Raw genomic sequence first — 12,247 nt, forward strand, 5'->3', positions numbered from 1 at the left:
TGAATGTGACAAAATACATTTAAAAGCTTTTGCCTGTGATCCCAATTCACCTTTTGATTGCTGAAACACTCTCTTTCCTGGCCTTGACAAATCTTGGCTCACTGCTGTGCGTTCAAAATGTTACTGTGAACTCTCACTTTGAATACCTTGTCATTCTCCCTGTGTCTCTCCGCTGGCTCCCCCTCTTCTGTTATATTACTAAGTTTCCTTCCTTCACTTCATTTTCCATCCCATCCCATCCCACCTATCACCTCTTAATCACTCTTCAGAAATGGCCTCCAGACTTTGGCAAACAAAGCTGATCTTCATTACCCACTTGTCATCATTTCAGAGAAGTGCTTGAAATGGTCTGTGCCGTTCCCTGGATGTGAGCCGAACTCCCACTGGGAGCTTGGGAACATGCCTTGCTTTGTCAGGTCCCCCGCCTTTCAAATATTTGGATTCTGTGTATGCCCACAGAGCAGGAGCACTATCTCCTATATGTAAACTTCTTTCAGTCCTTTGCTTGACAAATGTTAAATATCAAGGTTTAATTCTAGATTTTCCAGGAGTCCTGTTTTAATCTTGTGGTTTTAAATGCCAGTAATAATTTTTTTAGGGACTTAAATCAATAATCAGGGACTTAACTAGTCCTATTCAGCCCTCTTTATCAGCCCTACAGACTTCTGTTTGTATCTCTTTCCCTATAGTCCCAGATCCTATATTTTACCTGTAAGTTGTTTGGAGCGTGGGAAGGGGACAATGCATTCACAGTTTAAATAGACTGGGGTCCTGGTTCCTACTGGGGCAGGTATGTACTATTGCAAATAACATGTAGCAAACCAGCAAGATAAGGGATACAGCGCAGACCTTCAATGCTAACTGGGAACTGTCAGCCTGGGAAACTGGGAGGCAAGTTTCCCTCTGTGTTAGACAACTTCAATGCCCTCAATTTCAGGAAAGACTGTCAGATATAATTAACTTTACAGAACTGTGGCTTCAATATCAGCAGTAGTAATGAAGCCTGAACTCTAAAAAGGACCAGCAACTGTAGCATAAAGGAAAAAACAACCCTCTGACACATCCACCTGCACCTCAAATCCTTCTGGACAATCTGCTGGTCTGCACTTCTTTGAAGTGCCCCAGAAGAACAACCCCATGACCCCTGAGAAGTGCCGAAAGGAGAATTCCTCAGTTAGTCAGAGGCCGCCTCCGCCTCCACTCGTCTTCTTTGCTGAGGCTAGACTGAGGGCATGGGCTTAGGACTAGAAAGCAGCATCTGTAGATCCAGGCTAGAGGCTGACAGAAAGGCCACATTTCTCAGAGGCTTAACAATCAGTGGTTTTGTGATGTGAATTGTGGTTCCTTCAGGAACCAGGACTGATCCACCAAACTTGGTCATATCTAGGGTTCTACTTACACTGATCAGATTTTAGTCCTTTAATGGTAATGAAACATTACTTTTTCCAGCCACTGTGTTATTTCCTTTTCTCTTTACCTATTGTTTTGTAGAAAAGATTTTTTCTTCAGCCATACCACTTAGAGGTCTGGATTTTTTTGTCAAATGACAAGGCATTTCAAAACCCCAATAGGTTTGTGGCAAAATAACATGGTAAAAACGTGAACTGTTTAACATAATAAGACATGATCTCACATTCTGAGTTTAACAAAATATCCTGAAACCAGATACTTATGCAAATGTTAAACTTCTCTTCTCCCCATTACATCTTAAGCAATTCATCAAGCAATTTTTTTAAAGTTCCTGTCACAGAAGAAAAAAACATGCTCAGGGTGAGGCAATTTTTCTTTAAAACATGAAATTAAATTTGTGAATAATTATAACATTTTGCAATGGGAATTCTGAGAGGGTGTCAGCAGGGGGGTTTGTCCTAACAAGTACTCAATGAAGAAAAGCAATTCAAATCACTAAAATGTGAGAGACTAACCCAAAATGACAAAGAAACCTACATGAGAAACCTAGTTATTTAACTTGCTAGCACTATGACTAATCACAGTACTGTGGTCCAGTGTTCAGCATAAATTGCATGTCCCTCCGTGCTAAGTTCACAGAGGCTGTGAAACCAGGACAGCTCCTAAGCTCATTCTTTAGTTTGAGACACTGAAGTTTAGCTCTGCGAGGCCCTCAGTCCTCTCTGCTGCTCTGACACTGTTAGCTATGGTAGCCCATGTGGAGTATAAAGGTTTCCTGTGACCTGGGGATTTACATAACCCCTAGGAATGAAGAGGAGAGTACGACAATATGTAAAGGTAGAGTGCGTACTTTAAAAGAAAGATCCACCTTACACTGAGCATTTGGACGTGGCAAGTGCAAAGCCCAGGCTGTTGGAGACAGCCTGAAGAATAAGCTGTGAAAGATCTTCTGAATCTCAAAGTCAAAGGAAGAACTCTTCCATGACCCATTCCCTCGCCCTGGCCCTAGACCATGTGTCAGGTTTCCAGTTATGGGGAAAGAGGGGGAAGAAGGAAAGTTCACAAGATGGGGAAGTTAGGGCAGGAAGATTCTGGACTACACAGGTAAAAAGAAGCAGTAACTAAGCAGGATAGGTCCTGTGGCTGTAGCCCACAAAGCATGTCTGTGGCATATTGGGAAAGTGGACCAAGCAGAAGACCAGACAGTCTTCATCTGCTGAAGGATAGTTACTAGAGGGGCACAGCAGAGAGCAAAGTCCTCCCACGCATTGGTGTGGATCTCATTTGGGTGGGAAACTCGTTCAGTCACCAGTACCTTTGGCTGTTGCATGCCATGACTGAGCTGGGAAGGGTAGGAGTGGTGATCTTTGCTGGAACAAGATCTCTATCCTACTACATCAGCAATCTGGTATCTACATACTCTAACACAAGGTCCAAAGTCTGATTAGCAAGGAGAGAAGGTACCATGGGAAAGCAATCTGTATACTTTGGAGGGGGGATGCTTTGGGCTCACCTCAGGCTGCCCTAGCTACGAGGAGGGAGAAGACTTCAGGAGGATCCACAGGGAGACACACTGGGCTTTATGTAGAAGAGCAGTCATCATAACATGAGGCTTTTAAGGAGAAACAATGTTAAAAAGAAAGAATGGTAGATCTGGAAGGGAATCCTGAAAATAACCCAGCCAGGAAACAGGGTGGGTAACGTTGGACACACAGTGTCTGCCAGAGCAGTCTCTGTTCTGTGGTACCTCTCATTCTAACTATGTAAGATACTGTGGATATCTATCTGGGGCAGTGAGTACTGAGTTTTATATGGCAATCCTTTCCAAATGTTTAATGGTTAATTGCACCATCAATATGCAGTCTCAATCAATGATGACTTTATGGTTGATGAGGCTTGAATGCATCATTTGTTTAACTGCATACAAAACCTAAGCCAAAAATATATACAGGACAGATAATTTGGTTACTATTCTAGATATAAAAATGTCAAGCATAGGCTAGTAATTTCATGCCATAAATCTCATTGATATTCTGGTACGTGATGTTGCAATAGCATTTATTTAATATTAAATTTAATATTAAAATTGATTTAAGCTTGTCTAAACAGTAATACAATATGGGCCTGACTTGCTATTTGGATGCAGGTTTTGTTTTCCCATAGCCTTGTTTTTATTTATCTCCAGTTCTGTTTTGAATGCTGGCTATGAATCTGTCATTACAGAAAATTGTTGCATCATCTAAATAAGGAAGCAGTAAGTTTATTTATATAATTATGTATTTATGTGATTTCAAAATCAAATATTTATCCTGTATCTTTGGACTGGGCAGGCTACTGTTTAAGAACTAATGTTACTAGTTTATCTAGGTCACAGTTCAAAAGTAGGTCTTTTCAATCTACTAGACCTATATGCGTAAATGATGGTGCACCTTCTAAAGGAACTTCTCAAAAGGGGGAAAAAAAAATGATGACCTTCAACGTAACTTCATATTTATAAAATTCTTTAGTCAATGATTCATGGATGTGACATCCCATCACTTAAAACAGCAAGACAATTTTCAGACCTTACATGATTTTTAAGAGGCCAATGGGTGAAAACCATTTCATTGAGATTTGAAATGAGGAAGGTGCTCTAAGCAGAGATAGTAATAATCAAAGCTCCTGCAATGTTTTTCATCTGTTGAGCTCAAGACACTTAGACAGAAAAGTCTGTAGGTCGGGAAAGTATTGTACAGATGTGTAAGTCATTAGCTATAAACCTAGATAGATCTTTTTTTGGGGGGGGGGAACAGGAAAACCTAAAGAAGCTGGGTTATGATTCAGGTTACATCGCTGATCTGAAAAGATGAGGCCATTGCAATTGTAGTAAGTTTTTTTGAAGGGGACAGCACTTTTGAAACATCAAAAGCACTAACATTAAAACAAACAAAGAAATTGGGGGCGGAGGGAAGTCCTCCATAAAAAGGCCAGCTTGCACTTATTCATCGTGTCGTATTAGGCAGAAATACAGTTGCCTATGCGTTGTCCTAGTAGGAAATACCTGATGATTGCTAACATATTAAATGCTATGACTGTGAAAGCTGGCAGCACCAGAGGGCCTGAACTGTTCTATTGGATGATTACCTTTCCTCCCCCAATTCTCAAAGCAGAATCGATGGCAGTTTCAGATTGAATATATATTTTCCATCTGCTGAATAGTTGTTTTTGTTCATGCTGTTTGAGGTTAACAATGCACGTACTAATCAAACCCACTACTTCCTTTCTCGTAAAACCAAAACAAAGCTTCATATTACTTTCAGGTACAGCATCTGGGATCTAAAGCTATATATATACACACTGATTCTGTGTGGGTTCAAACATTTCGAAGATTCAGTATCCTGAAAGGTGTTGCCTTTTTTCCAGTCCTTCTGAGAGTTCCAGTTTGGCTTAAAGTCTGAAGGCATCAGACACCTTCAACCCTTTCAGCATCTGTCCCAGCGCAGGAATGCTCTCAGTATTGGTCACCGTGGGCTTTCTCTGCACAGCCACTGCCATTGCCGAAGGTGGGTAGATGAAGGAGGCAAGGTAGCTGGGGGTGTCTACATTTTCTCAGTTTCATCTCTTTGCAGGACAGGGACTGGGTACAGCAGGGAGAGGGATGTGAGATGGGACCTCTCCATAGCACAGTCTGGGAACAGAGTCTTGGGGCACTGCGAGGGATCTGGAAAGCCAGGCAGAGACTTTAGAGCAGAAGCATCTCTAGAGATTCTGGGCAGGATTCAGAGAAGCTCAAGAAGGAAAAAAGATTTTGTCAAATCAGGCCTTGTGAGTGAAGTTGGAAGCTGATAATGTGGAGACAGAGGTTTGAGCGGATGGAGAGATTCTGTTCCCCTCCCTCCCAAATTTTAGCACTGCAGAACTAAAGATAAGCCCTGCCTAAATACACACTGATACCAAATGGAATTGAACAAATAATATTGAATCTTCACAGTTTATTAAAGCAAAAGTCACTGCCTTCCCATGGTATAGTGGTATAGAGTATAGCAGTTGTGAAGAGCAGCCAGTGATGTACATGGTATACTAGCGTTCCCTTAAGATTTGTCATGATATTTTTGCAGTATGTTTATCAGGCTCTGCTGTGTTGCTATACTGTGGCTTAGAATTTCTCAGTACTTGTCTGGGAATTGATAGTTAAAAATGAGGAGCAAAAAGATCAGAAACAAAAATATGCAAACGGGTTTTCCATTCAGTTTTACTGTTACCCTAGTGCTCCTGTTCCGTGTTCCATACAGGATGTCAAGCTGTTTATTTCTGTATGTCAACATGTTCATTTCTACCAGGTAGAAACTGTAGTTTAAATTTCTAATTTTAAAATTCAAATTTCAGCCTTACATCTGAAGTTTCTTTTTTTTTGCTTTTTTATATATATGTTAATATATTTTTTTTAATCCTGCACTGATGCGTGCAGGCCATTGCTTCAGTTGGTGGGCCAAGCTACCTACTATTTAAGCAAATAATGACTGCTGAGATTTATAATATCATTCACTGTAACGAAAGCACTTCTTCAGCATTTTTCAGTACATTAATGCAGTCCTGATGTGAATTCAGGTCTTGAAAGGTTTTTTGGAAGGATTTAGCAGCATTTCTAGGAATTACCCATGGATAATGGGAGGTGGTAGGACTTCTTTCTTATTGTATAGATTTCAAGTAAAAGTCTACACATTACTGCAGATCATTCCTTGACAGTTCATTCGCCATCATTTCCCTACAGTAATGGAAGTGACTCAGCCAGCGATGGTGCTGGCCAACAGACAAGGAGTTGCCAGCTTGGTCTGCAAATACAAGCACATTGGGAATGCAAAGGAAATTCGAGTGACTCTGCTTAAACAGACAGGTGACCAGTTCACTGAGATTTGTGCTTCAACCTACACCACGGAGTTTGAAATGTTCAGCGTGGAGGAGGTCATTCAGTGCCATGTCAGCCCTAGCCGAAACAACGTGACCCTCACTCTCACAGGCCTGCAAGCTAATGATACCGGTCTTTACATCTGCAAGATGGAGCGGATGTACCCTCCACCTTATTTTATGAACACGGGAAATGGGACACAGCTCTACGTCATTGGTAAGCCAAGCTGCTTTACACTACTGTGCTATTCCCAGATTAAGGGAGCTGTTATTATGCCTCAAAGATGTTCAAAGTCCTGCCTGCAAAAAGTGAGGTTGAACACCGATCAAGTTTGAGAATCATGACTAGCTCTTACGCCTTTAGGATCAACTAAAGCAGGTACATTTATAGGCTTGGGATGTATTTATAGATGTATGGATGCTTGACAGCGTAAGCAATACCACATAGTGCATATGTATGTTCAGGCAGTTACATATGTAAGTGAAGAAAGAGCAAAGAGTAAGCTGTATGTTCTCCTACAGATAAAGCCCATTTTCCCTGGAGGCTGAGTGCTCAGGGACTCAGAGCTCAATCCTGGAGGTATCCTAAGAAAGCATATTCTAGAGAAGAGCAGCATAGAGGCTGGTTCGTGGGATATAGGGGCATTCTTACAAGACTAATGTATAATATGATTTCTGTGATATGTTTTAGATCCAGAACCTTGTCCAGACACTGCCATATATCTCTGGGTATTAGGAGCAACTGCCTCAGGATTCTTTCTTTACAGTATCATCATCTCAGCCATTGTCGTGGGCAAAGCGGTAAGTCCCATTGAATCAGCCTCATCCCATTTATTCCCCTTCATGTATACCCCCCCCTATGGCAGGAAGAAAGAAATAAGAACAGGGAGGGCTGTTGGGACCAAACTCACTGGGATGGTCTGTCTGTTTCTTTTGTAGTGGTGTAATGCAGTGCTGCTACGATAATGCAAAGCAAGAGATCTTGCTGGACCTAGCATTTAAACTTGTGCCTGTCACATTTGTGTTGCCAGAGCACCAGAAAGCAGTCTGCTTATACCAGCTGGACTGCCCCTGGGTTTAGGTTTGGGTGGCGAGAACAGGCGGGAATCCTCAGTCAGAGCTTCCAAGACCAAAGGCAACAGTCCTCACACGTACTCTAATTTCACACGACTGATTCACACAACAACCCAGGATTTGATTTTTCCTTGCCTCACCACTCACCTCCATGCCAAGTGAACTTACAGAGCCCGCCACTTGTGACAAGGGAGAAGTGTAACTTCCAGCATTTTAACCTCTCTTCCCACAGCTAGAAATGGCTGCACACAGAGAGGGGCATGCAAAATGTAAGCCTGGATTGCCCCTTTCAGTGGGAGTCTGGAGTGCTCGCAGTCTGTTAGAAATAACCCTGACGCCGAAGCTTAGAACCAAACACTATCCTGGCCCCATGTTTTTCAATCCATCCTTGTCCCTAGGAGCTAAATGAAACTGGCAGCTGTGAATACTCATGGTTTTGAACCAGCGCTGAACTCTGCAGCAAGAGCACCTTCAAAGTGTTAATTGAATGGCAAGACTCTCTATCTTATCCCAAATGGCCCCTGTAATTCCTGATTTGCCCTCCAACAATCTCAATGGATCTTATACAAAGACAGGTGATAGCGAAAGGTGACTAGAATACCTCCTACTCAGTAAAGGCAGCAGGACACTCAGGACTTTTCTCTAAAATGTGCCAGTCACTTATTATGCTGTGATCTCTTGCTTATTTTACTTTCTTCCCATATTTTATAGATACAGAGAAGACGAAGGCTCACTACTGGGGTTTATGTGAAAATGCCTTCTGAAAAGACAGAGAAAAAAGTGATTCCATTCCACATCACCGTTAACTGAAACAAGGAGAGAGAGAGAGAGACCATTTCCTAGCTGGGATGGAGAGTCTGCTAATTGACTTAAGCTAAAGAAATAAAATTAATTTTCTTATTACAAAGGTGTATGGGAAGGAGAGAGAATATTCTTTGTAATTTCTATGGTTTGGAGGAGAATAAATAGTTTATGCATTAATATTTCAAGGTTAACCCTGTCACATAAAAATGGCTACATTAGGCCATTGATTCTTTGAGTTGTATTGTACCAATATGTAGTCTATATATATATACATATATATATGTATAGCATTAAGATCTATTGCAGTTGAACATCTTATTCTCAAACTTCACCTTGTCTACCGATCAACTGAAATCCAAACACTATTGAGACAGAGGCTTCGGTGTCATTGCAAGGCTAATCCTATAGGCTTGGGGGACAGAGGCGGAAGAACACACTAATGTACAATGTTGACGTGTTCCCGTGCATCGCTATTTATTGGTTCCACTTCTTGCATTAGTGCTCTGCGTTTTCTCAGAAGCATCACCGTAGGCTGGCACCGATGACACTGCGGCTCTAAAAGCCTGATCTCAGCTCCTTTCACCGCCATCGTGTCCCAGCAGCGCTGCGCTGGAGTTAAGTGATGATATCTGAGCCAGTGCTGACAGCACTGCTGGGGGAAAGGTTGCCCAGCAGGAGCCCTATTAGGCTGTTGCTGGGAGCATGTTCCAGCTCTGCTGGGGCTTTGCGTTTTACAAATGCTAAATTAGCATCTATCCAAAAGGCACAAGTCTGTTGCTGTGTTTAACTGAGTCTATTTTCCATGAAAATACTGATTGTGTATAATCTTGTTTATTAGTTATGTACCATTCAATAAAAACCTTGAAGCTTTGCCCAAATTCAAGTTCATTTCTTATTCACCATTCTCAGAAGAAACAGGAAGTGGCTACATGTTAGAAAGCAGTGATGACAAGATGAACCTTTACCCTCTGACCCTGCTTTCTGCCCTTCTGAGGGAGCCAGCGTGCTCATGCCAACAGCTACTTTCACAGCTCTCCTCCTTAGAGGCTCCCATTAAAACCAGTCGAGTCTTCCACTTGTCTAGCTAGAGCTGCCGTGATGTGGTTCAGAGATGCTACCAGTTGCCTTTTCACTTCCAGCAAAGTTACTTACTTGCAGAAGGTAATTGTAATGATTTTGGCTCCTGTACATGTTTATACAAAAAGCTAGTCCTAGTTTCAAATCCTGTTTTTTTGCACCTCTTTGACACTCTCACTCACTAAACAGTAGCTGACACACAAAGCTCCTGGAGCTTAAAACAATGTGAACTTTCTCAGCTACTATCTACTGTTTTGGCTCTTCACTGTCAAAATTTCAGCTTGCAACCAAAAAACTTGGCAGCATCTATCACTGTTTCACAGCTGTGAATGCATCTTCATGGCCCCAGATCCCAACCCCCTCCCCAGTCCCCTGCACCATGTTCCTGTGGGGGCACCAGCCCCCAGGACACCCAATCTCATGGCTCTTTTGGTTAGCTTTCCCCCTCTCTGCCCGTTCATCTGGCACCAGCTCCTGCTGTACAAACATTCACATTCTCCATTTGTCGCCAACTAAACTGTTTGCAGGTGTTAACTCTGCTTTCTCAGTGTTGACCTACAGTAGCACTGCATGAAGTAAAAGTAGCATCTGATGACATACCCTTTTTCTGCAGTGGCTTTTTTATTCTAACATCAGTCTGGGATTTTTTCCCTATTTTCCACTAACCTGGTGTTTTGGGTGTAAAAAATGAGCAAAGATCACATATCTGACTTCACTGCAAAATGACTGAATCCCTACCTGTTCAAGTGCAGCTTGCTAAGGGAAATGTGTTCCATGACTGGCAAAAATGGATTTGGCCCACACATCCACTTGATGAGCTGTAATGTCTGCTGATAAATTTACCTTGGCAAAGTATGAATAATTATCTGGGGCAATTTTTTCCACCACAGCATGTAGCAGCTCAGATATGCTGAATCTCATATCTAATTCCAAATCATGAATCAATTTTTGCTTATTTTTTTCTTCCTTGACAATTCCCATACACTGAGTCCAAGAGCTTCCTTTTCTTAAGCAATCTACAAGCAGTGCAGGTAAGTGATTTTCAAAGTTTGTCCCTGTTTGGTGAAGGGATGCTTTGGACCTGTGTCTACAATCTCATGACCTATGGCCACAGCTGGCTGTGAATCTGCATCATTGTAGAACTCGTGTATGTTCCAGTGGCCATTAATTTCCAGTCCCCATTAATTCCTGGCAGGCAAGCTGAGGCTGGTTAGGCCTTCTGCATCTGCCTGGGCTAATCACTCTGAGTACACTAGCATTTCCTTGAGACATGCAGCCTGTAACGATCTTTTCATTTCTAACTTATTGCAGTCTCTTCTAGCAAGTGGGGTCAGTGGGGCATTTTTTCTTAAACAGACTGCAGGCTGCTAAATCACCTGAACAGTGCAGATTATGGGAGACCAAAGCAGAAATGACCATCTCATGTGTGGCAATAGTATTTTGTGTTTGCTCCTTTTACACTTAAATAACTCCTGGTAGGTTGTTTATTAATTATCCTATTGGAAATGCCTTTGCCCAAATTCTCTGGCTGTTCTGAACCTCTCTTTGTTGTCAGTAGCTTTCCACCCAACCTTTTCCCCCCTTGTCTGTATTGCTGTAGTGCTGAATTTTCTCTGTCTTTCCTTACAGCTGTTCCAGTATTCCCTGAGATAAATATTACATAAGTTCACATTGTTACTGTTCTAAGCTGGGCTCCCCTTTTGAGTTTTCTAGCAGGGTAGTAGGTGCACTCAAATCAGCTGATGTAGCAATGAAGACCAAAGTGAGATTTCAGTTCAGATTTTATTGACAATGATACTCATAAAACTTCTATCTGACTCTACAGGGATGAGTGCAGCCTAAGTGCCTGCAGGGATATCTGTGCCTATCTCCATGGGTCCATATAGGAGCTATCTCCAAGGGTCCATATAGGAGCTATCTCCAAAGAGAGCAGAGCCCAGACCTCAGGAAATTTCCATTCCCCTGATGCCCTGTGATGCTCTCCAGGACCTTGAGCTCTGTGCTTTCCCCTGATGATGGGAGGGCATCTTACCATGATCATCCCACAAAAAAAGCCTGACAAACACAAGTTGGATATGTCTTCCTGTCAAATCACAGCAGTACTAATATATGAAAGATGCACACTGTAGGTCAGTGTACTTCCTAGAAGATGCAGTAAAGAGGAAATCATGACTCTTTTTCTGGGAAGAATGTGAAAAGCAGAGGCTAAAGGAATTGGTCTCAGAGCTATGCTCATTAGAACAGGGAGTTTAAAAACATAACCAAATATCTTACCTGGACAGCCAAATAATGAGACCATGCTGCTTGGCGAGGTGCAGGAAGAGTCTCTTTTCAGGTGCCTTTTACCCATCCAGGAGATACATCAGCCTATTTGAGAAAGAGGGACAGTGTGGTTCTGGCTGCACCTGAGTGGGCATTCACAGGTACACTTGTCTGCACACACACACACACACACACAGATTCTACTTTCATTTTCATCTGCTCTTTTATCTGATCAGTTTTTCTCCTTGCCATTTTCAATTATCAGTCAGAGTTGTGGCTTGTACAGAAAACCATTCGACAAGAGCCTCCAATGTGGCTACCCTGTGAGCAGGCAATAAATGATCCATCATTTTAGCTTTAGAGATAGTGCTGTGAAATAGTCAGATTCCCCACTCTTGAGAAATATGTGAGTTTGGGCTTACTACTCAGTCAGGCCCTGACGTCTGTAGGGAAAATTTGGTTATCCTGTTTTCTGCTGATCCTTACCAAATTAAAAAAAAATCAAGAAACACTAGGCTATGCAATAGCACACTTTTCTTGACCTGCTTCTATCCTTACTACCAATCTGACCTTTGCTCAAGATTCACCCAGGACTAATTTCTTGTTCTTCAGTAACCAACGTTTCCATTGGCCAGGTAACTCCTGGCCAGTTTGATACAATTTCTGGCCCATGTACTGACTTTAAGTCTTGCAGCTCCAAAAAGCATGAGTGTGTGTGTGAGGGGGTGAGGTGAGA

The 12,247-nt window shown here is 42.2% G+C and overlaps 1 protein-coding gene across 1 annotated transcript; it reads left to right on the forward strand.

The window, feature by feature from the left end:
• Nucleotides 1-4,894: 4,894 nt before the first annotated feature.
• On the forward strand, nucleotides 4,895-8,178 carry CTLA4 (cytotoxic T-lymphocyte associated protein 4). Its single transcript, XM_013952195.2, has 4 exons — nucleotides 4,895-4,952; nucleotides 6,161-6,511; nucleotides 6,986-7,095; nucleotides 8,080-8,178. Exons 1-4 carry the CDS (start codon nucleotides 4,895-4,897, stop codon nucleotides 8,176-8,178), a joined length of 618 nt encoding a protein of 205 aa, XP_013807649.1.
• Nucleotides 8,179-12,247: the final 4,069 nt, after the last annotated feature.

This window comes from Apteryx mantelli, chromosome 6, assembly GCF_036417845.1.
Source record: "Apteryx mantelli isolate bAptMan1 chromosome 6, bAptMan1.hap1, whole genome shotgun sequence".
Taxonomy (NCBI): Eukaryota; Metazoa; Chordata; class Aves; order Apterygiformes; family Apterygidae; genus Apteryx; species Apteryx mantelli.

Coding starts and splice junctions, on each gene's coding strand:
- CTLA4 (XM_013952195.2), top strand. CDS start 4,895: ATGCTCTCAGTATTGGTCACCGTGGGCTTTCTCTGCACAGCCACTGCC. Junction 4,953..6,160: donor AGCCACTGCCATTGCCGAAG/GTGGGTAGATGA, acceptor ATTTCCCTACAG/TAATGGAAGTGACTCAGCCA. Junction 6,512..6,985: donor GACACAGCTCTACGTCATTG/GTAAGCCAAGCT, acceptor GATATGTTTTAG/ATCCAGAACCTTGTCCAGAC.